At 31.5% G+C, this 25,816-nt stretch overlaps 1 protein-coding gene and 4 long non-coding RNA genes across 5 annotated transcripts in view; all 5 read left to right on the forward strand.

Annotated features, from left to right (window-relative positions):
- The first annotated feature begins 5,369 nt into the window (after positions 1 to 5,369).
- LOC117788253 (BAI1-associated protein 3) overlaps positions 5,370 to 25,816 on the forward strand; it is a 32,390-nt gene continuing 11,943 nt past the window's right edge. Inside the window, exons 1-4 of the mRNA XM_034626954.1 lie at positions 5,370 to 5,802; positions 12,430 to 12,661; positions 17,102 to 17,342; positions 23,413 to 23,581. Of these exons, the coding sequence (XP_034482845.1) occupies positions 5,370 to 5,802; positions 12,430 to 12,661; positions 17,102 to 17,342; positions 23,413 to 23,581 (1,075 nt within the window). The remainder of the gene's footprint in view (positions 5,803 to 12,429; positions 12,662 to 17,101; positions 17,343 to 23,412; positions 23,582 to 25,816) is intronic.
- Positions 18,696 to 19,579, forward strand: LOC117788256. The gene is made up of 3 exons (XR_004617751.1): positions 18,696 to 18,748; positions 18,809 to 19,354; positions 19,428 to 19,579. It is a non-coding gene; the product is annotated as an uncharacterized LOC117788256 (long non-coding RNA).
- LOC117788257 lies at positions 19,945 to 20,217 on the forward strand. The gene is made up of 2 exons (XR_004617752.1): positions 19,945 to 19,976; positions 20,050 to 20,217. It is a non-coding gene; the product is annotated as an uncharacterized LOC117788257 (long non-coding RNA).
- Positions 20,552 to 20,834, forward strand: LOC117788255. The gene is made up of 2 exons (XR_004617750.1): positions 20,552 to 20,606; positions 20,673 to 20,834. It is a non-coding gene; the product is annotated as an uncharacterized LOC117788255 (long non-coding RNA).
- On the forward strand, positions 21,647 to 21,906 carry LOC117788254. The gene is made up of 2 exons (XR_004617749.1): positions 21,647 to 21,696; positions 21,758 to 21,906. It is a non-coding gene; the product is annotated as an uncharacterized LOC117788254 (long non-coding RNA).

Raw genomic sequence — 25,816 nt, forward strand, 5'->3', positions numbered from 1 at the left:
TTATTGGTTTATTGACTAACTTGCTTTTAATGTTAATGTAGTTACAGATGCTGTTCTGTTATTCGCACTGTTACTGTTATTGTTACTGTCACTGTTATTAATTTAACTGCTGCTACTGTTATGTTTACCTGTTAAATGCTACGACTGTTTTTTGTGGTTCTACTCTCGCATCAACTAAATCATATTAGCCACAATTGCCAACTGTTATCGCGACTCGTTTATCTCTTTGTCTGCTCGTGCGTAAGGTAATTTATATAGAGAGCCACGCCCACTTGAGCTGCCTCCCACAAAACGTTAGCTAAATAAGACATTTGAATGCCGCACATTTGTTAAACTCGCATTCGACCTGTTTGTTTGTCTGTTTCAACTGTATTTTTTTTTTTTTTTTTTGGTGAATTGTCGAATCTGCCAGAATGTAGCTCGTTTCATTTTAAAGCCACATATCACGCTGGGGCAGAAGTGAAAATAAATTTTATACAGCAGCTGCTTTGTCATTTTCACGTATATAGAATGCCGCCCCCAAATACGGCGGAGACACGCCCACCAAGCGCTACAAATTCCACATTCATCTGCAAGTTGCCTTGGCACACACATACAATAACAACACCACAAAAAATGACATAAAGCGACATAATAATTTTGCCTTTGAAATTGCCTTACAATTGGTTTTTTTTTTTTCAAGTGAGTGTGTGAGTGTGTGTGTTAAGGGAACACTGGGATTCGATTCCTTCCACGCAGGACGCGCTTATATTTATTTTTTTCAACTTTGCCGCATCGTGCACATTTCTTTTTTACGCGCTGCGGCTTTCTAACACACTTCCCATTAGGGTAATAATATTTTTAAGCTAAACTGATAAAAAAAAAAGTTCTAAAATCAAGATTTTGGTCTCAGAACTAAGATTTTCAGTCTGAAAAATGCGTCGAGAACATAAAACTCTTAAATTAAGAGAACACATCTTGATTTTAAGAACATTTTAAATAAGAACAAGTTTTTTGTTTAAGAATAAATATTCTTAAAATTAAAATTAAAAATTTAAAAAAAATAAAAATTATTTTTTATATTTATAGTTTTTTTTTTAATTTGGATTTAATGCAATAAAAATAGTTAAAGTATATATTAAACATCTTAAAATTCTCTAGAAATGTATTTTTTATTAAATAATATACAAGCGTATTATCAGTAAAATTAAAATTTTATTTTTACTTAATAAATTCTATTATTTTTGATGACATATAAGAGTAAAGAATAATTTGTAAAATGCAAACTGACCCTCAAAATGAAATTTGTCTTAAATAAATAAATGCATAAATGTTGAATAATAATAATAAATTGCAATTAAAATTTTCTTCAGTTTCTTCATCAATCATTCTTCGATGTTTTCCTGGAAAAAAGAAATTTAATACTAAAATATAAATCGTTTTTTCTGCACAAATTTTTCAAATAAATTCTTTAACTGTCGGTAAGCATATAAATGCTTCGTCTTGCTGAAAATACGTTCTGATTTTCTTTTATGATTTGCCATTCGCTTTTATCAACAGGCTTTTTTAAGACAACCCTCACACCTCACACATATGCTTGTTTGTCAAGATCTGCATACAAAATGCTGTCCGGAAAATGTGTGAAAATTGGGCCACAAAAAAAACGAAAATATAATGATAAAGGAAGGGAAAAAGCAGAGTTGTTGGTAACTCGGAACTCAGCTGGCAGCTGATTTCATTTAGTATAGAAAATGGAAAGGGAAAAACCAGTAAATTCCATTGACTTCATATGAAAGTTAGTCTGTTGTCTGAAATGGGGAAGTTGTGCATTTTATTTGGTTGACTCTCGTGTGACAGGTTTGTGTGGCAAGCAAGAGGAGCTGCCACATGTCGCCACATGTTGGGTGATTAATAAAAAAAAAGCTAAATAGATTGAAGCGGGTTTCGGTTGTCATGCGTTTGTTGTTGTTGCTGGTTAATGGCATTCATTAGCACCCGTTAGCCACAACCCACACACTCACACACACACACACACACACACGCCCTTAAATCGCGAGCTTGTGTCTTAAAGTTTCCGTTTTCCGCCCCTTTTTTTTTGGACTCGGCGTTCAATTAATCTTAATTAAAGTCCAGCTCAAGTGTAACACACACACACACACACACGCGCACACACGCACACATATGTGTGTGGGCGTGTCAGCAGCTGTTGCTATTGTCCTGCTTCCTGTTTCCGTTTCCATTTCATTTAATTGTAATACATTTGTCTGCCTCTTAATGGCAAATTTACGTGCCGCGTCTAAATCAACTTTTTGCCGCTGTCTGATTTATTTTTAGCATTTTCCAAAAACAACAGCAACAACCGCAAATACAACCACATGAATAGTTAACCCAAATGTGTTGCAAATTGGTTTCCTTTTTTTTTTTTTCTTCTTTGGTTGATTTCTTTTTTTTTTGCTTTTCGCTAATTATGCAACAATCAGCTGCAAAATGAGCTCAATACGCACACTTAGCTGACCTTGCACGAATACACTACATAATACACTGATTACACCCTCACACACACACACACACACACACACCCATTCATGCGCATACAATTGGCAGTCATTGTTATTGCCGAATTGTTTTGCTGCCATTATTACAATGCTGCAACAATAACTGCAACATTTGTTGTTGCTGCCACTTGCAACTGCCCCATGCAACATGAAATTGTTCTTGTTATTGTGCCTGCTTTTATGGCATTTAAAGCCAATAAACAGGGTATTAATGCCAACTATTGTCAATGTTTCGCTAGGCAACCAATTCACACAAATACACACATACACACACAATTTATGCAACAACAGACAAAGTTTTAATGTTTTAATATTAGTTAAATAACATGTTAATACAATTTGAAATGAATAATATGCAAATTTCAATAAAGTATGCTTCAAACTAATCTTTTTAAGGCTTATTACTAATTCCTCTGCTTTGATGAGTTATTTCATTGCATTGTGGGTATTCCCTATTGTTTAATATTTCAAGAACTTCTACCCAAACTATTTTCCTATTTCTTTTAGAACTAACATAATATATTGTGGATATTCCCTTGAACAATAGAGAGAAAAAAAATATATCTTTCTTAAATTATTATCAGAACTTCTGTTGAGTAGTTTTGGGAAAAAACGTTTGAAAGTAATAAAATGCAATATTTGCGTTAATTTCTGAGAATTTCTGCAGAGTAGTTTTGGGGAAAAACTTTTTAATATAATGAAATGCAATAATTGCTTGATTCTCAGAATTTGATGCTTCGTTTTTTTGATTAAAAATGAAAAGTATACATTTTAATTATGCGAATTCCTGAAATTCCTGACAACTCATTTATATGGAAGCTAAATAACCTTGTGGCTTTATTTCTCGATTCAAAGAAACTTGCTGCAGCTCGTTTACTACTAAAAAAAAAGGTTTATCTGTTAATATTATGACAACTGTTGACATCTGTTTCTATTTCTACAGAATCGTTGCATAATAAACACATGTATTTATCTCTTGATTTCAAGAACTTGTTGCACAGTGTTTACAATGATAATAAATGCTCTTGGCAAATGCTAATCCAGTCACGTTTTGATTTAACTGCGAAAAGTAATATGGAAAACTGCGTTCTATTTGTCTATTTAGTATATTAATACGCGGTTTGTTGTTGGCAATTAATTAAACATATTTGCTGCTGGCTGCTGTATTTATTATGGCCATAATAATAATGGCAATTATTGGGCTTTGGTCGCAGCTGTCGGTCGTGAATTTATGAACTAGTCGCAAATCCAAGCATCAAGGTGTTCGCATTTCGGGTCAATTATTCATGCAGATCGATTAGTCGCATTAGCTGAGAACCGCAGAGAACGGTTCACTGAATGCGCAGCTGATGAAACGTTAATTAAGTTTGTCAGAGACAGATAGACAGATACATATATAGAAAATTGGCCGCAACTGAAAAGGGCCAAAAGTGGCAATTTACCTTTTCTATCTCTCTTTCTCTCTCTGTTTTTCTCTCACTCTGCACAGCTGTCACTCAAAACGAAATTAATTAAGAGCTGTGTCAAATAAAAATACACGAAAACAGGCAAAAACTTGCTCCAAATCAATCGATAAATGAAATAAACGCAATGCTGCAATCATATTTTTTTTCACACTGTTATTTGCGCAAAATTGCTTGCACAAACAGCAGGCGTTAAATCAATATGAACAGTGCGACGGCAACTCAATCAAAGATAAATAAACTCAGCAAAGGAAATTCTTCAAGTTCCCCCAATTGAAGCGCTGGAAAGTATGCTACAAAAATAGCTAAAAGGAAGCTTAGCATTCCTTTGTGTAGGTTTTGTCTAATTTCCTTTAAAGCTGCTGCTCAGGTGTAGCATTTTCTACATTTGTAAATACATACAGTTAGTCAAGTAATTGTTTTGACAAATTGAAAAAATATCACAGCATATATTTTACATAATTTTAATTTTATTATTTCTCTAAATTTGTTATAGTTGCTTACTCCAAATGAGAACAAGTAAAAAAGAATAAGATAATGATTTTAAAATTATAAAAATCAAATTGTTTATTTTTATTAAAATCAAATTGTTTACTTTTATAATTTTTATAATTAAGTTTGCATAGTAATATGCATATAAAAATGAAATTCTTTATTTTTATAATTTTAATGATATATTTTTCATAGTGAAATATTTATTTGTTTATTTTTTGTATTTTTCAAAAATGTATTTAAGTTTCTTTTGGCTCAAAAACTAAGTTAAATATAGAAATAAAGAGCTAAAAATAACAAAATCACTAAATTTATTATACATTATAAAATATCGTTTCTTGGTTTTATATAACTTTTACTTAATTTATTATATTTGCTTAGGGCTCTAAGAAAAAGTTAAAGAATAAAATATTGAGATTGATTGGTTTTAAATTTTTATAAAAATACCAAAAAACAAAGTTTGTAAAAATTTCATTTTGTGAGCATAATAATTTGACTAACTGTATAAATTTCTTAATATATATATAGCTGCTTGGCATCGATTTAAGCCTGGCCAAAATTTCAATTAAGTTTAAAAATAACAACAAGCATGCAAATATCTCAAGCCCCAGCCTTAAAATTGTTATTCTTCTGCTTACAGAGCTCTAAGCCTTCAACATTGGGGTAATTAAAACGGCAACAGCAACACAAACAACAACAACAACCGCAACAACAACAACAACAGGGACGTTTTATAATTACAAAACATAACGAATTTGTGAGCAAATCCCGAGCTTAACAATCGCCAAGTTTCCAAGTGATTAATTTCACAATACCAACAAGGACAAGGAGCAACAATTGAAGCCAATTAAGCAAGAGGAGACCAAGAACAAATGCCGCCATGAGTTTCCTCAGCTCCATGCAACAATATGTAACAAGTGGCATCTCCAGTTTGGGACTCGGCAATCGTCGCTTCTCACTGTCGCGTCAGGAGTCAAGTGAACAGCAGGCAAATGCTGCAGGCGTTGCCGCTGCTACTGCACAACAGTTGCTGCCACAGCAGCAGCAGCAACAACAGTTGCAACAGCAAGTGCAACCACAGCAGCAACTGCAACAGCAGCAGCTGCAACAACCACACCAACATCCGCCGTTGCAACAACAAACCAGCATTGGCAGCGGTTTGGGCTTAAGTGGCGTTGGTGCAACTGGCACTTGCAACGTTTATGGGGCACCCACTCAACCCACCGCGGGCGTAACAGCAACAACCGGAGGCGGTAATTACCCCGCCGGCGGCGTCGTAATCGGCAACCCAAATGCCACTAATCCATTACTAGGTAAGTTTCAGTTTCTATTTTCGTCTCTCTTTCATCAAATGAAAAAAGACAAAAAAGAAAATAAACCCACACATTCGTGTGGCAATTAATGACTGTGGGGACACGTGTGGCAGCCACCAAACTGTGTCAGGATTAATGAAACTCCATGCGCAACTAAGGACACTTATTATATTTGATGAATGTCCAGGCAGAAGCAATTTTAACACGCTGCCAAAACCTAATTAAATACAATATTAACAATAATAATTAGTTCTTCTAAGGTATATACATATATCACTTAGATAGCATGGATTTATCATTTGCTGTAGACCAAGACTGAGCTGTCTACAATTCATACTTCTTATTTATATTTATGTTCCTAAAGCTTACAACTTTCATAATTGTTTTAAAACTAAAGATATGCATATGCGCAATATCCTTTGCATCATGATTTGCTTTCTAAATGCATTGTACTTTAAAATTATGGTATATTTCACTCTTTAAATTGTTCCAATATGTTATTATCTTCTAACCTATCTTTAACAGTTGTTCAAAAGCTTCAAACTTTCATAACTTTGTCAAAACTTGACCGATTTTCATGCGGAATATCATTTTGATCATTATTTGACCTCTTCTTTGATACTGCATCAAAATATTACTAACTGAAAAAATCTCATTTTTTGGTCATCACTGTGCATTTTTTCCATACCAACCCCTTGCCACTTTATCTCAAACTTCAAACAGCCATAACTTTGCCAAAACTTGACCGATTTTCATGCGGAATATCATTTTGATCATTATTTGGTCTCTATTTTGATTCTTCATCAAAATATTATGCACTTAAAAAATTTAATTTTTTGGCCATCACTGTGAATTTTTCCATACCTACCCTTGACACTTTATCTCAAACTTCAAACAGCCATAACTTTGCCAAAACTTGACCGATTTTCATGCGGAATATCATTTTGATCATTATTTGGTCTCTATTTTGATTCTACATCAAAATATTATGCACTTAAAAAATTTAAGTTTTTGGCCATCACTGTGAATTTTTTCCATACCTACCCCTTGACACTTTATCTCAAACTTCAAACAGCCATAACTTTGCCAAAACTTGTCCGATTTTCATGCGGAATATCATTTTGATCATTATTCGGTCTCTTAATTGATACTGCATCAAAATCTTACTAACTTAAAAAATCTCATTTTTTGGTCATCACTGTGAATTTTTTTCATACCTACCCCTTGACACTTTATCTCAAACTTCAATGAGCCATAACTTTGCCAAAACTTGACCGATTTTCATGCGGAATATCATTTTGATCATTATTTGGTCTCTATTTTGATTCTACATCAAAATATTATGCACTTAAAAAATTAAATTTTTTGGCCATCACTGTGAATTTTTTCCATACCTACCCCTTGACACTTTATCTCAAACTTCAAACAGCCATAACTTTGCCAAAACTTGACCGATTTTCATGCGGAATATCATTTTGATCATTATTTGGTCTCTATTTTGATTCTACATCAAAATATTATGCACTTAAAAAATTTAAGTTTTTGGCCATCACTGTGAATTTTTTCCATACCTACCCCTTGACACTTTATCTCAAACTTCAAACAGCCATAACTTTGCCAAAACTTGTCCGATTTTCATGCGGAATATCATTTTGATCATTATTCGGTCTCTTAATTGATACTGCATCAAAATCTTACTAACTTAAAAAATCTCATTTTTTGGTCATCACTGTGAATTTTTTTCATACCTACCCCTTGACACTTTATCTCAAACTTCAAACAGCCATAACTTTGCCAAAACTTGACCGTTTTTCATACGGAATATCATTTTGATCATTATTTGGTCTCAATTTTGATTCTACAACAAAATTTTATATACTTAAAAAATTTGATTTTTTCTCTTTCATTGTCTACTTTATTCGTACTTTTCCTTGACACTTACTCAAAGACTTCATAACTTTGCCTAAATCTAACCTATTTTTCTTGAAGAATATCATTGTTCTTCTGATTATTATTTGAATCTTAAAATTATTTTGATTTTAATATTTCCTTAATTGTGAATTTTGATTATTCCAATAACATATGCAAATATTAATATTTACTTACATTAAATGTAATAAATCAGTTTATGCAAAAAACAATAAAACAATTGTGTTTGGTCGAGTAAACGTAATTTGAGCAAATATGAAAATGGAAATTATGTCTCTATTCAGTACACAGTTAACTATGACTTAAATCATACAAGTTGCAATTAAATTTGCATTTCATTTTTCTATAGTTAAGTGAAGCGTAATGTTATGTGTTGATGTTGCAGTTACAGAACAGAAACACAATTTTCCGCAGTATTTGTTTTCCCTGATATATGCATATGTATATCATATTGCGCATACGCCATGTTGTGTAGATTTTAAAATGAAATCGAATCGCAACAGCTGCACACAAAAGACATAAATAAACAAAACTGAAAGCAATGCAAAACTACATCAAATACATGGGGGAAAAGTAAAAAGTAATGTGTAATCGATAACTTTGTCATTGGCAAGCCGCAAAAATGCAAACAGCAAAACTTTATTGAATTTCATATCGAAACATACAAATTTAACAAGCATTTTTGGCACCAGCAGCAAATGTGACCGAAACTTTTTGCATTTGCTGCAAATTGGCAAGAGTTTCGTCTTGTCGCGTCGACTTTTGGGGATATGTTTAAACAAATATCCAAAGCGAAATGCAAGACACAACAAAAACTACGAGTATGCGACGCCCAAAGCAATCAACATGCATATGAGCTCCTTCTGGGTTTGCCTTCTATGTACAGTGGGAAAAAATTGCTAGAGTTCAAGAATAAAATGCTTTGAAAAATATATAAAGTATTTCTATGAAAAAAGCAAAATTATCGTCTGTTGGTTTTTGTCTATGTATTTTATGTACAAAAAATCAAGGAACTTTTTGAGTTCTATTTTGTAATGGAATTTTTTTAAGTTTTTAATTTAGTCATCTCGAGGGATGGAATAATATAACAGTATATTTTTTTTACCGTTTTTTTAGTTTCTTTTTTAATAAAAATGTTTTTTTTTTTACTTTTCAAGAAAATTTTACGTTTACGAACCTAAACATGTAGTAAAAAAATATAACAAATAAATGTTGTTATCTTACAATGACAAAAATCGAAAAAAAGGGAAGAAAACATGTTTTTTCTGGATATTTTTGGACAACAAAAGATACACATTCACATCTGACTCATGACATGCTTTTTTCAACAGCTTTTTTTCGGGAAAAACACCAAATAAAAATAGAAGAATTTTTTTAAATAACAAAATAAAATTATTTAAATTAGCTAAAACCGCATTTCAAATTTGAAATTGGAATAAAAAGCAACCAGTTTTCCTACTGTGCTTTGCTTGCAGTTGTAGTTGTAATACCAGTTGTGTAGTGCAAACACATTTGGAAGTCAAGACACAGCGCTGTTGTTGCCGATTCCGTTGCTGTTGTCGTTGCATGCCACAAAAACCGCTGACTCCTGGTGTCCATGATGCTGTCTCAGCTGCAGCTGCAACTACAACTGCAACTGAAATTCCGAGCTGTTGTGGATCGGAGGCATTTGCCTGGCTTTTGATTTACAAACGTCTGCAGCATTTGAATCAAATTGAAATTGGCTTATCTTGTTGTAGGAGCCACGAACGAGCGGTTTTGGCCACATCAGCAACGAACAGACGTAACGTCGTTTCAGCTCCAAAACCGCCAACGTGCAAGCGAATTCGTGTGTGTGTGTGTGTGTGTCATGTACGGGTATCTTTCAATCTCTCTCTCTCTCTCTATCCTTATGTATGTAAGATAGTGTATTTGGACCAACTTTGAGTTTACGCAACTGAAAAATTGAGCAGGTTTTTTCTAGGTTTTCTAATTTTTGTTTTTCTTTCACCCTGTGTCGAGGGTATTGATAAGTTTGTTTAAGTGCATTAAGCGTAGAAATTGGGATTTTGTGATCAAATCAATCCAAGCAATGATAAAATACAAAATACTTGATACAGTACAATTATATTAACTAAAATAAAATTCTTTAAAAAATTTTTCTTCTCTTTTACTGCTGTATCATGTACAAAAATTATTTAAAAATTCAAATTTTAAGTCCGTTAATTACGTTCTAATTTAATTTAACAATTATATACTGAACAAAATCTTAAAAAATTAATGTTAAAAATCTTTTTAACTTGCATTTATTAAATAATATTGTTTATTGCGTTACAGTACCTTTGAGATAATATATTTATATTTAAAAGTCGAAAAAAATAATAATATGGACAGTTGAAAAGATTCAGATTTCAACATTGAAAAGTTGCATTTTATTTGATATTTTTTTTTTTTTTGAACATTTATGCCTTTTTTTTAATTCGATTTTCTTGTGATTTAAGCACAGGGTTTGTAGCAGTCGGTTTTGCTCGTCTCTTACCACTTGCCTTTTAGTTTTTGGCATTTGCATAAGCAGCTGGGCTGACAGTCTTAAAGCCCATAAAGCTTTCGTGACGAAGCCGCAGCAATGGTTAGACAAATGGAGTGGCAGCAATGTCCTTAGCCAGGCCAACAGTGTGTCCTTGTCGCTGGCAGCAATAACTAAAACTGGAAAGCGAGTAGCAGCAACAACAACAACAACAACAACAGCAACAACAGCAACAGCAGCCGCACAAATGCATGTCAAGGTTGCGGTTGTGTTGCCAACACTGAAAAAAAAAGGCCAACTTCTAAAATCAACAACATTCGTCTTAAATATTTTGCTCTTAAAATAAGTTTATTTTATGACCAAATTACTAAAAACTAAGATTATTAATCTAAAAAATCTTAAAATCTTAATATAAGAATAAAAATCTTAAATGGTTTGGAAAGTATAAATAGGTACTATTTCATATAAAACAAATGGTGGCCCGTGGCGCTCTGGTTAGAGAAGCCGCTTCAGTAGTTAAGCAGTAGGCGGCGGTTCAAATCCCACTCTTAACAGATTTAAGTAACATTTATAAAATTTTTAAAACAGAATAAAATGAAAACAAATCCAAATTAAAAAAAAAAGTATAAATATAAATAATAATTTTTATTTTTTTAATTTTTAATTTTAGTTTTAAGAATATTTATTTTTAAAATAAAAACTTGGTCTTATTTAAAATGTTCTTAAAATCTAGATGTGTTCTCTTAATTTAAGAGTTTTATGTTCTCAACGCATTTTTTATACTAAAATTCTTAGTTCTGAGACCAAAATCTTTATTTTAGAACATTTTTTTTTCAGTGTAGAGCATCGCATCCCTATGCAACATCCCCTACACTGTCTCCCTCTCTCCCTTTCTCACTCTCTCCCTCCCTTTCTACCTCTTTAGTTACACATTTTCAGCTTACCCCACATTGACCGCATCACATTGACTTTAGTCGGATTGCTTGCTGACTGGCTGGCTTGTTTCCTTTCTATTTCCTTGCTGCCTCCTCTGCTTCCTTCTTCTCTCCTCTTTCCCCGCCTCTCTCTCCTGCTGCCTGTTGCCGCTAAATTGCAGTTGCCCCTAATCCATTAACATTCGCTTCATTGCTAAGTAGTCGCCATTGTATCAAAAGTTACGACCGTCGTCGTCTAGTTGTTTATCACAATTGCATGACTTTCTATAAAAAACGAAGAGTATTAAAAATGTTATAAAATGGGGGAAAAGCGTAAATGATACAGCAAACAACATGAAAACGTAATTTGACTTATGCGCAACTTCTTAAGTTTATTTTTCTTAAGCTTCTTCATACTTTTTTTTTTAAACTGTTTTTCAAATACATTTCAAAAGTTCTTTTTGTCGGTCCTGCTTTTTTATAAGTAGCTTAAAACTTATTAGCTTGTACGATTTTCTATAAGTTATTAATGTTCAATAAATATATATAATTGATACGCGATTTTAAAGATTACAATTAAAGAGGAACGAATCCTCAACCAACTAAATATATATTCCAATTTCTCTATAAAGCTGATACATTTTTACACATTATTTTTTTTTTTTTTTTAATATTTATTTGATATAAAAATTTACATTTCTAGGCAATTTTACAGGTTATTTATAAAATGGAAGAAAATGTAGAAAGGCAGAAAAAGTGACCTAAACATTGTTGTCAAAAGAGGGTATAAAAAGAATTTCAAGAGCAGCTTAAATAATACAGTTTTGTCAGATATTCGATATATTTTAAATAGGCTATTATTTTTATCACTTTATTGGACTTGAATTCACCAATTCAGTGTGAATTAAATACTCAAAATATTTCTAGATTGATATAAAAACTGATTGTTTTATTAATATATAATAATATATGATATAAGATATAAGAACTGATTGTTATATCAATGTATAATAATATATAATGTATAATAATCGAATCCCAGAAAATTTCTATATTTATCTACAGTCTTTTTCCTTGAATAAGTATTTATTTTGAAAATATTTATTTTTATTTTAATATGATTTAATTTTCTTAAACTCATGTTGCTTTTCAGTAGCGAGTTTCTCGCTGTCGAGCACACTTGCCCTAATTGTTTGCCATTTATTTAAGCGATTGAAAATAGCTGCGTCATTAAGTGCATTCAATAATGTGTTGTATTCGATATGCAATAATCCACAGGGTATCCCAAGGGAAGCAGCTCGGCGACTGGAGGCAACTCATCCGCCGGGAGCACACCCATTAATTCGCGTCGCCAATCACGCGCCCTGGAGTGTTTGGCGCCGCCTCGTACGGGTTCATTTCGTAGCCGGAATTCGCCACTGCATCAACCGGATCCGCCGCCTCGACCACCGCTGGCATTTTGCAAGCGTCGACTCAGTTGGCCCGAGGTCGATCCACGTTCCAACTCTGGGTAAGTGCAAAGTTCATAATAGCTAACAACAACAATGATGATGATGTTGGTAATAATGATGTGCGAAATGAGTTTCGATATTAACCAACTGACGAGCTGACAACTCTGCCAGCATGTTTTGCTCATTATAATTAACTACACAGAGCAAAAACAACTCTTCAAGAATTCTAATTTAAATATGCAATATATTTTACTTGAATATTATTAGCGCATATTTAAATAAACTATATAAAACTTTGATTTTAATTATTAGCTTAAACTCATGAGTTAAACAGAAATTATCAAAGAGATACTTTTAAATTTAACATTAATTTCTTTGAAAAATGTCTTAAAATAAATATTATTAGCGCATATTTAAATAAACTATATTAAACTTTGATTTAATTTATTAACTTAAAATCATGTGTTCAACAAAAATTGCTAGTAGTAATAAAAAGGATAGTTTTTAAAAGTTCACATACATTTTATCAAAGAGATACGTGTATTTGACATTAATTTCTTTAAAAAATGTCTTAAATTAAATATTATTAGCGCATATTTTAATAAACTATAAAAAACTTTGATTTTAATTGTTAGCCTAAAATCATGTGCTCAACAAAAATTACTATTAATAGTAAATTGGATAGTTTTTAAAAGATCACATACATTTTATCAAAGAGATACTTTTAAATTTAAAATTAATTTCATTGAAAAATATCTTAAATTAAAAGATATATATTGGCTGTTTAAAGAACAACTTTATTGGTATATTTGAAAACAAATTGCATTTGTTCTGGTAAGAAGTTGATTTTTCTTAGAAATAATATGATTAATAAAAATAAATTTTAGTTTCTGATAATAATAATCATATATAATATGAGACAGATTTAATTGTATTTGAAATTTCAAGTGTTTTAGATTGTAAATTATGTTTTAGAGTTGATATTAATATGAATTATGTGAGTTTATGTTTCAAATACATATTTATTTTTACAATTAATTTTTTAGCAGTGTATAGACAAGTTTGTGTGTGTGTGTGTGTAACTGTGTGTGTTGCCTATATTAAATGTAGTCTAATCCGAATGAGCGTCTTTGGGGATTCTGGCCATAAATAATCAGGGCTCTTTGCAGTTGGAGTTTAGGTTAAAAATAAAATGAATTATTTACCAATTAATTAATGTACTTCAATTGCTGTTGTCTAACATTTGTTTTCAATGTCCTCCACTTTTAAGTCGACCTTCATAATTATGTAATTAGAAAAGTTCGTCGCGTTTTTGCCACCCGTCGTTATTTTTCAAAAGAAACTTTGGGGCACAGACGCCTAAGTCTATGCAACATTGGCAGTTTCAGATGCGGGCCTCAAACCTTTTGAACTGATGAAACTTTTGGGCCCAAGTTGCCATACAGACAGACAGAGTGAAGAAGAGAGGCAGAGAGAGAGAGAGAGAGAGAGATAGAAAGAGCGAGGCAGCTAGCTTGCTTAAAGCAAGGCTGCAACATGGGGCAAGCATCGTCGTCGTCGCCATCTTGCTGCATCTTCCGCCTTCTTTGCATAATGCGGCTTCAGTTTAACCTGAAAATGTGCGCATAATGAGCGTTTGGTCTTGAGGTTGCATTTAATTAAGCATGAAATGAGATTTCATAAGGTGTTGCTTTAAGGAATATGCATTTACTTGCAAACCTGATACACTCCTTTCAATTTCACCTTGAGTCCTCAGTTTCAGGTGTCAGGTCCTTAATTGTGCTTTTTGATGAGCGCCAAAAAAACAAACTAACAACTTTAATTAAGCTTCATTATGTAGACTACGTTGTTGCTAAAAATTAATCTGTTATTTATATGCAAGAGGTTCTTTTAATACTTATTATCATGATAAATAAAATTTATTAAAAATATATCAATTTATTAATGAAACATAAACTTGTTGCCATCAAGCTTAAACTATAAATATAAATTTTAACTTTAATTTTAAATTGTTTATCTTTTCAATTATGAATTTTAATTGATTATAAGATAATTTAATTGTTAATCTTACATTCTTATTATTTAATTGTATTTAAACTCTATTATATTTTCTGTCGACGGTTTTTTAATCAACGTTTAATAAATAAATAAATAATAAATAAAATAAATAACGCTCTTATTTTTACATAAACACTGTTAAGTGCAAAATGCTGTTAACAAATCTACTTAAACAATTAACATCATATAAAATGCAATTAATTAGTCAAAAAGTTACAATTACTAAAACCGCAGGCATTAAATAACAAATGGGCGAACATCAAAAATTCATTATGGCATATACATAAACAAATGAAAATAAAGGCGATTAATTAAATGCGGAAAACGAAATGCTAATTTAAAATTTAAAACGTCAAACTCGCATTAGTTGGCAATTTATTTGCAACAAATTTTTGTGACAGCAAATTCAACTAAAGCAAAAGAGGCAAAAAGTAAAGAAGGAAATAAAATAAAGAGAAATTGTATAATGAATAATTGGCAAACTAAGGAAAAGTTCAAGTCCGTTCGAGTGACAGTGGCAGGATCTGTTTACCTACACTTAAATATTGCGACAAAGATAAATACAAAATAAATAAATAATAATAACAGCGACAAAAAGTTGCCATAGCAAAGTTTTGTGGCTAAAACTGAAAACTGAAAACAAAAACGAAAACTGAACATGAAAATGAAAATGAATATTCGTAAGGAAAATTGTTAAGAAATTTAAACTGAAATTGAGTAAGCGATAACGACAGTGAAAATCATAAAGCAAAAAGTTTAAAATTAAAGTTTTTGTCAACTTCTTAAATTGATAGATGCAGCGACTAGCGATTACCCTGTAGAAATTTATATAATTTAGCTCAGCTACCAGCTATATTAAGCCCTCTTAAATTTCCTCTGCTTAGAGGGTATGAAATATGTCAACTTTTGACCAAGTTGCAAACAATGCAATGTGAATAAGTCTCTTCCTCTTGGTCTTTTTGCACGACACTCGAAAAAGTGTCGACAGAAAAGTGTTGGTCACATTTTGAGCCAGGCTAAAAAGCAAAGTAAAAAACTGTTTTTTTTTTTATTTTATTTTTTTTTGCTAGAGGCGTCAACAACGTAAAAAACTCGACCAAGTTAAGCCGCTTAGTTGCTGCCTATTTTGTGCTGAGTGTGAAAAGTTTTTCCTCTCTTTTTTTTAAAGAGGAAATGTGACACTCTGTATATGTGTGTGTGTGTGTGTGTTTGTGTGTGCAATGCAAATCAAATGATTATTCACAACATTATCAGATTTGCCAAATGTTTTGACCTTTTTTTTTAACACAGACAACATTGAGTTTTGGCTGGGCGCACTGGGCGTATGATTAATATCAAATTTAATCGAGTCACACACAGAGAATTTTCAATAAAACTTGACTGCTAAATATGTATATTTGTATACAATTAGCATCAGAAGCCAGGCAACTGGGCAAAATATAAAGTCGACCCTCATCAATGTTGAAAAAGGTTTGACAATCCGAAATGCGAAAATGGAATACTTAATACTTATGAGGGAGAACATATTGACAGTGCCAATTAGAGAGGCAGCTGATAGCTGGCAGCTGACAGAGACAGAGCCACAGAGAGGAGTCAATAACCCAGAAATTGTTTGATCAAATGAAGTGCCTGCCAGGGTTGTCAGCAGTTCAAATAGATAATTTTTATTAAAACATACGAGTTGCCAGAAATAGCTAAAACAAAATTATTATGCTGCTAAAAACAATGTTCGTGTAATATAATAATTTTTTAATTTAATTTTTACTCTTGTAGCTTTGAATTAATCCTTTATTACATAATACATTATTACGATTAAAATTAAAACAAAGGTTTATAATTTTTAAAATGCAAAATATAGGTAAACAATTTGTAGTAACTAGTGTTTTATTTTATAAGTAAACTGTCTACTTGTAGCACTAGAAAACAAATAAATAAATACAAATTAAAATTAAAATTCAATTAAATTTTATTTTTTTGGCAACAATGACTTTTCGCCTATAATCTATATATATATATATAAATTTTTTGTAGATATTTAAATAATTTATTGGCCATATGTTATTAAAGCCTCAAACCTTATTTATTTTCAGACCCTGTCTGTAATTTAAAACGTATTTTAGAATTATAGTACCCCAAAAATGTATCATAAATTAATTTTTTCTGGTTCTTAACTCAGTTATTTTTATATTAAAAATATTTTATATTGAATTTATTTATTAGCAAAATTTCTAACTAATATTAAAACTAAGAAATATTAATAAATATAAATATATAAATATAAATTTAAAATAAATAAATATAGATAAATAGATAAAAAGTAGTGTAGCCATAAAACAGCTAAAGTGGCAACACTGTTGCTCTCATGTGACTCTACTCATGAATACAATTTACTCCACCTTAGTCTCTATTTTATATTCTCTCTCTCTCGCTCTCTTTTACAGTGTGCAGGAAACAGATGGCTCGTATTTTGAGAATTTTACATCGTTGGGATGGAAACGTGAAAATCGTCGGATGTCGGCAACGCGTGCGGCCGAATCACGTGCCGAGGCTAATCCAGAAAATGAACGTGATCCGCCAGCGCCGGAGGAGTCCATTGACCGGCAGGATGAAAAGGAGAAGCTCTACGTGGAGGTGTTGCATACGATTGCCAACACTGTGGGAGCGCCAGCGCCAGGTGGACAGGTAAGCAAATACAGGACTAAACAATTTACATAGAAATCAATAAAAAGTGGGCAGCCTGAAAAGTTGCCAACACTGTGTGGCAAGAGAAACTAGGAGAAGGAACTTGGGAAAATCATATAAATCTTTGATTTAGGTTCAACGCTCAACTCACAACTTATGCAAATAGTTGGAAATTATACAAACTGTATTTTAGCTGAAAATTAACGAGCATATTTGTTGTGCTAGGGTGTGTGCGTGTGTGTGGGTTAGAGCCGGAGATGATAGATGATTGAAGGGTCTAGTTAATCACATGCGTTTAGCCCCCAAAATGTTGTGCAATTTAAATGATTAATACCGGTTGCTGCCAAGGCTAAAATGTTTAAGCCTCAAATGGATTAAGCACAAGTTGAGACTTGAAAGCAAGTTTCCTTCCCCTTCTCACTTGTGGTCAGAAAATTGCAATTATAAAAGTGTTTTCACTGCCATTTTCATTTCGATTGTAGTTTTCCAATACGAGTATTTTCACAAGTTTTCCAAGGCATAACTTCTCCTCTCCCTCTCCCTCAGCTTCATTTTTCAATTATCGTTTTTAATTTAACAGCAAGAAAATTGCACAACTAATGAAACTTGAGTTGTTGTGAGAAGAGAGCGGAAATAGGGGAGTGGAAGAAGCTTAGAGCATAATAAAAGTTTCCACAGCGGCAGGAAAATAACGTTAGTCCTCCCGCTGTGATTGAGTTGAGAAGCTGGTCAAGTCTCGCGGGGCTTTTGGATCCTAGTTACCAAGAGAGTCGAGTCACTAAAGTTATTTATTCCGCTCCGTAACGGCAAATGCTTCTTCTTCAGCTTCTACTTTCCCCACTTTCTTCATTAGATTTAATGGAAAATAATTACAAATAAATGCGTGGTAGCTGCAACTAGATTAATGTTTTTAATAGAAACTAATGGATAAATAAATACGCTAAGCACAACAAGAAATACATCAAAAAATGTGTGTGGAAAATATAAATAATATTAAATATATATAAATATTTACTTTAATAGGTGTTAAGCACATTTTGAAATACTATAAATAATTCAGAAAATAGAATATATATTTTTATTTATCTACGCCTTTAATATCCATTTAAATTTGTTGGCAATAAATTACTCTTCATTGTAAATAAATAGAAATTTAAAATATTTGTATTTTGTTATTTGTTTGATTATTTATTTATTTAACTTTCCATTTAAGTAATATATTTACATAAGTTTTGGTCTTGTTTTCTGAGACGACTTGAAATGCGTTGAAATTGTTATTTAAAATAAATGTGAATCGAATGAAGATTAACACACATCTTAGTCAAAAATTCTATATAAAGCGAGAAGAGTAAAGCAATTTAAAACAGTTAGTTAGAAATTATCTTGGAGTAAAAATGAAAATATTGGTAAGTTAATTGTTTCAAAATTATTCGATATCATTAATTTTTTTCTTTTTCTTTTAATAGTTGATTTTAGTAGTTGCCTTGTGTGCTTTTTGTCATGCTAATCCTTTGGATAAGCCTGATTCTGTAAAGGCTAACGAAGCACTGCATATTAATCCTGCAGATTTGGTTTTATAAAATAGGGATTATGTCGTTTTTGAATGAAAAAAATATTTAAATAAAAATAAATCACTTTGTAATAAACTAAATGGATATAAATGTAAATACTACAAGTATATGAGCTGATTGTGATGTGCTTTTTTAAGGAATAGATTACATATATTTAAACAACAGTGTTAAGACTGCTTCTTTGATTTATGTACAGGATATTCATTTGACATTTTTTCTGAACAAGTCCCTATTTTGCAACACTGTGTAAAACTTTCTGTGCACAAATTTTCTGCCCAACTCTGCGAGACGAATTAAAATACATTTCATTTTGTAATTCAAATAAATGTGAATCCAATGAAATTTAACACACATCTTAGGCAAAATTCTATTTAAAGCGAGAATAGTGTTTTAAATCCAACAGTCTGTTGAATTTTCCTTGGAGTGAAAATGAAATTATTGGTAAGTCTCACTTTTGATTGTTTCGTTATTACACTTCAATGATATCAATAATTATTTTTTCTTCTTTTAATAGTTGATTTTAGTAGTTGCCTTGTGTGCTATTTACCACGTTAGTCCTTCAGATAAGCTATGGGCTATCGAAGCACAGCATCCTAATCCTGCAGATTTGGTTTTATAATATAGGGATTATGTCGTTTTTGAATGAGTAAAATATATAAATAAAAAAAAATGAACCACTTTGTACTTTGAAAATAAAATATTTTAGGTAATATACAAAATGTTTATGAAATACTACAAGCATACGATCTGATTGTGATGTGCGTTTTTAAGATTAGATTACACATATTTAAGCAACAGTATTAAGATTGCTTCTTTGATTTATGTACAGGATATTCTTTTGACATTTTTTCTGAACAAGTTCCTATTTTGTAACCCTGTGTAAAACAATTTTCTGCACAAATTTGTGAGACGAATTAAAATACATTTCATTTTGTAATTCAAATAAAGGTGAAACCAATGAAATTCAACACACATCTTAGCCAAAATTCTATTTAAAGCGAGAAGAGTGTTTTAATTCTAATAGTGTATTAGAAATTTCCTTGGAGTGAAAATGAAAATATTGGTAAGCCAAACTTTTGATTGTTTCGTTATTACACTTTAACGATATCAATAATTATATTTTCTTATTTTAATAGTTTATTTTAGTAGTTGTCTTGTATGCTGTTCACTACCCTAGTTCTTTAGAGGAGCTTCGTGCTATGGGATATCGAAGCAGTGCATCTTAATCCTGCAGATTTGGTTTTATAAATTAAAGATTATGTCGTTTGTTCAAAGCATGAATATAAACTATAAATAAAAATGTACCACTTTGTACTTTGAAAAAAAAAATATTTTAAATCAAATACAAAATATATATGAAATACTATAAGTATAATATGATTGTGATGTGCTTCTCTAAAAATGGATTATATATATTTAAGCAACAGTTTAAAACTGTTTCTTTGATGTACGAGCTTTGGGAGGATATGCTTTTGATATTTTTTGTGAACAGGACTCTATTGTAAAATCCTGTCTGAAACCGAATTCTGAATATAAATGCATTAAATTTGCATTTAATTTAAATAAATGTGAATCCAATGCAATTTAACACACATCTCAACAAAAATGCTATATAAAGTGACAAAAGTAAAGCAATTTAAATCAGTTCGGTAGATAATTTTTTGGAGTGCAGCTTGTGAAAATGAAAATTTTGGTAGGATCGACATTTGGTTATTTAAATTTAAGAATCTTTATAATTCTTAGATATTTCTTATTTTAGTTGATTTTAGTAGTTGCCTTGTGTGCTATTTGCCACGCCCTTCCAGATGATATAAATAAAGTAAAACGTCCGGTTCCTCGCACAGCGGATTATGACCCAGAACTGTCGAATAGGGGTGTTTATTGGAAATAAATATAAAACTACAAAATAATTATTCTTAAATAATGCAAATTTTGTGATACTTTTGAAAAAATAAATAAAAGATGTAGATAAAAAGACACGCTTATAATCACGCTTTGTTTTCGAACTAAAAAATAAGTTTTAAAAATGTTTCTTTTATTTAAGAGGAGTCTTTTTACTCACATGCTTTTAAAAAAATTATTTTTTTTTGTACACTTGGCTGAGACAAATTGCTTAATTTGAATAAATGTGTACTATATTCAATTTATCACACATTCAACCAAAAATTCTATAAAACGCCACAAGACTAAAGTAATTGAAACAGTTGCTAGAAATTCTTTTAGATTCTGTTGAAAATGAAAATGTTAGTAAGTCGCTTCCTTTGTTTGAATTTCTTTTTAATTCTTAATTTTTTTAGTTGATTTTAGTGATCTTGTGTGCTGTTTGCCACGCCTATGATCCTTATTTTGATAGACGATTTGCCCCACCACCTTATAATCAAGAACAAGAGAGAGGATTGAGAGGATTTGGTTATTGGAATTAAATATGAACAGTCACAAAATTAACTATATTTGAGTAATAAAAATTTTGAGCTTTTAAAAAGCAAATAAAAGATATATTTAAAAGGATTTTTTCTTCGATTTTTTTAACTTAAAAATTTTTGAAACTGTGTTTTGTATTAATTTAATCATATTCTTGTCACTTGCTTTTGGAATCGTAATTGATTTTGTACACCAGACTGAGACAAATTGCTGACTCTGCAAGACTAATTTCTTATATAAAATTATTGTGTATCAAATGCAATTTATCACACAATCAAAAATTCTATAAAACGCGACAAGATTCAAGCTATAAAACAGTTGGCTGGAAATTTCTTGGAATTCAGTTGAAAATGAAAATATTGGTATGTCTTTCCTTAAGTTATTTTTAATTAAAAGAATTTTTTAATTTTTAATTTTTGTCAGTTGATTTTGGTAAGCTTGTGCGCTATTTGCCACGCCTTCCAACCCGAAGATAATGCTGTGCCTCGTGGTCGTCCGCCGTATAACCGACAAAATGGCGTAAACGGCTAAAAAGTACAGTTACTTCTGATTAGCCCGATTCCTTGAAGGTTCAGAAAGTACAACAACATAATGCCGATTTTTTTCATTTTATTAAATGAAAAATGTTTATTGTTCTTTGCATAAAATAAAAAAAATATATTGAACATGTTATACGCCTATGATTATGATTAGGATTTCGATTTTTCGATATTGTTTTTCAAGTGAGAATTTGTCTCACATACTTTCTATTGTGTTGACCTGGCTGAGACAAATTGCGATCTAATTATTCGAGACGAAAGCAAATGCGTTAAATATAAAAACTTATATAATTAAAAAAAATGTTGGCGAATCAAATACAAATTGCTACAAAACTTAACGCGTCTCAAGGCTGCAAAAATTTTATAACTGAAAAAATTATTCGCGCTTTTTCTTTATTTGAGCTTCAGTATTCAATCTCCAATCGATTTGTATTAGCAATGATGAAAGTCTAAAGCTAATTCTTATGTAATTTGTTGGTATTTATTTATTAGTACTTTAACGTCACTATGTTATAAATAGATTGAATATTTGTTCTTTTTTTTTTTATTCATTTATTTATTTATTTATGCAGGACTAAAAGCAGTCGGCAACGAAAAAATTACCGAGTATAAAAAATAAATTAAAAATTAAAAATAAAATAAATATTATGTATAAATTATGAGCTGTAAAGAAAAAATTTAAATTTATTGATATTGGAATTTTAATTTAAATAAATTTAAGTTGGCAAAGGAAAATGGCAACCATATTGTATTTTTTTTAGGAAATATGTGTTAAACTATGCCGCTCTTTCTTCAAAGAAAATAACACCAAAAAAATGCAATCAAATGAGTTTTGATATAAGGAGAAAATGATAATAGGAATGGAAAAGCGACAGCTGGCAAAGTAAGAATCTTAATAATTTAGATGGACGCTGCCTAGGCGACTGCAGTCAAAGCAATCAAATTAAAATAATACGCCCAGACAGTTGGTTCTGATAAGAAAGGGAGTGGAGGGGTGTGGCAATTTAGGGAGGAGGGAATCAGTAGCAAAAGAAGCTGATGAAAGCGCTATGCGAAGCGTGTGCAAATCATCAAGTCACTTCGACAATTGGCAGGCAGAACAACGAGGCTTCTGATAAATCAATATGGAAAAATAAAAATATCAAAAAAAGCAAACAAAAAAATGCAGATGAAACAATTTTGATATATATATATTTTGTTCTCTTTTTTATAAGGGTGGCATCGAAAGCAAACAAAAGCAGCAAATTTTTGTAGCGTTGACGGAAGCCAATAAAAATAAAATTTTGTTTGTTGTTTATACTGTGAAAATATGCTAATTTGTATTGTTGCTGCTGAAGCTGATGATATTACAATTTTGTCGTTTGTTTGCCATTGAAAAATATGCACAAATAAATGCCAAAATAATTAAATGAAATTGGATTTAATTAAACGCGTGTCGCAGCAACAGTAGCACGCGGCGTATACGTGATTTTTGCTGATACGTTCATACGTTGAGCTTTCACTCTAGCTCTGCTTTTTTTCTCACTTTGTCTGTTGCAGTTTGCGCATTATAAGGATGAAATGTATCTGCATGCCCAGCGCGCCTTTGCTGTCAATCCGGATCGTCATTATCGCCTGCTGCATGCCTCCGCCGAGGATAAGCCGAAGATAATCGTCCTCTCAGCGGTCGTCATTGAGGCGGACGGCCTCGAGGCAAAGGATGCCAATGGTAAGACGCAGCACATACTGCCAGTAAAACTTCTCTTACACAGATAAAAATGTCAGCGATTAAATAAATCACAAACGGTATTAAAAAATCCGTTCATCTCAGTTTTTTATAGAATCAAAATTCGAAATAATTAATCGAAAGTGGTTTTTTTTTTTGCTCTCAGTCAAATTTTTTAAATATCTGTGTATTTAATTTGTCATTATTATTTTTTACTCAAAATTTAAAATATTTAGGATCCAGTTAAATTTTATTTTTATTTTTTTGCCTTTTTTAAGTGTAGTTAAACTTTACCCAAAAAAAATTTTTTTTTAATTCAGCATTAATAACAAAATAATTAATTAAAGATTGTTTTTCTTTTTTTTTTTGCTCTCAGCAAATACTTTAAGCATAGGTGTTTTTAAAATATAATTATTATTTGATTTGTTTAGCTCAAGTTAAATTTTATCCGAGAGAAATTGGTCCCTATTTTTTAAGTCTAGCTAAACTTTATCCAAGAAATATTTTTCAAATTTGACATTAATTTTTATTTATTTGTCTTCAAAATATCTCTTAGTTATTAATCAGAGAATTTAACTGGTCTTTAAAAATATAGGACTTGGACTTATTTGACCATTTTAGATCATTGCCCATTGATCTGTATATAGAATTATTTTAACATTTATAACTTGAATACACTTATATATGTATATTCCACATACATATTAAAAAAAAGAAACTTGCATTTTAAAATCAAGAATTTTAAACATGTTTTTAAGCACAATTCCTCTTTTTTCGGTGTATACTTTGCTAACTGTTCCTTTTTCCCACTCCTGCTTCGTTTCCTGATTTTACTTCCTTCGTTTCCTTTCCTTTCCCTTCTTTTCCTTCGTCATCTTGAATATGTAGCAATCTGTCAAGAGTTGTGTGTAAATATTATTTCCCTTAGTTTCCAAATTGATTTTGCGGCTGCTTCCATAATTGCATTATGAATTTGTGTGCGTGTGTGTGTGCGTGTATGTGTGTGTGTAAATAAAAAAGTCAAACGAGGCAGCCATAAATTGTAGGTATGTGTGTGTGTGACATGTGTGTTATGCACGCATATTTAACAAAATTTTTTTTTTGCCATTCTTATTTCGATTTCTGGCCATGTCACAGTTACCGCAGCAGCAGCGACCTTGCCCACCCCTCCCTTCTGTTCCATCACCTTCTTACGCCCACTGCTAGACTTGAACCGAGAGCAAAGTCATCGACTCTGTTCCGCAGCTCGTTCAATAAATTTGCAATTTAATGCTTCCCATTTTGTTCATTATGCTCGAGAGCAACAGCAACGACAACAGCAACAACAACAACAGCAACATTGTTAAAGGCAACGCAATTTCGCATTTTAATGTGCTCAAGGATGTGTAAGGAATACGTTGAGTGTTGCTCTTGTTGCCATTGTTGTTGCTGTTGCTGTTGCCTCTGTTGCTTGCAGTGTTTGAAGGTTCTGCCAGTTGGAAAACTTCTTTATACCATCTGCTAAATGTACTGCTGACGGCAACAACAACAGCTCAATAACAACAGCAACAACCACAACAACAACAACAACAATTTGTTGCCAATGAAACGTGGCTGATGAGTGAAGTCGCCTTTGTTTTTTGGGACCAGTCTCAATTGGTAAATAAGCCGTTGTTGTTATTGTTGCCAGGCATCTTCCATGACAGGTTCAATTTTCATTAGCAGCAATCGCAGCTACAAATTTCAGGTCAAGCATGAATTAAGTAACAACAACATCAACAACAAACAGCTCAGAAATATTCCAAATGCCAAGCAAACCAAAAATTCCAATCTGAAGTTGGAATTAAATACGAAATGCCCATTAAATCGATTATCATTTCTCTCTGTGTTTGTTAGATAGAAATGTAACCATGGCTGCCACTTGAAGATAATATTATGAAACACATTTAATTTGCTTATAAATAATTTGTTGTACATTATAAAATAATAATAGTACACTGATCATTATTTTATCTTAAATTTGATTTTATTTACTAAGAAAATTTAGTTTTTGTTCATTATATATCGCTTTTTCCGTACTTACCCCTTGACACTTTTTCAAAAATTTTCGACTGTCATAACTTTGCCTTGATACTCTATCTCAAACTTCAAACAGCCATAACTTTGCCAAAACTTGACCGATTTTCATGCGGAACATCATTTTGATCATTAGTTGGCCTCTAAATTGATTTTGCATCAGAATTTTACTTGCTTAAAAAA

Source organism: Drosophila innubila (genome assembly GCF_004354385.1).
Source record: "Drosophila innubila isolate TH190305 chromosome 3L unlocalized genomic scaffold, UK_Dinn_1.0 0_D_3L, whole genome shotgun sequence".
NCBI classification, from domain to species: domain Eukaryota; kingdom Metazoa; phylum Arthropoda; class Insecta; order Diptera; family Drosophilidae; genus Drosophila; species Drosophila innubila.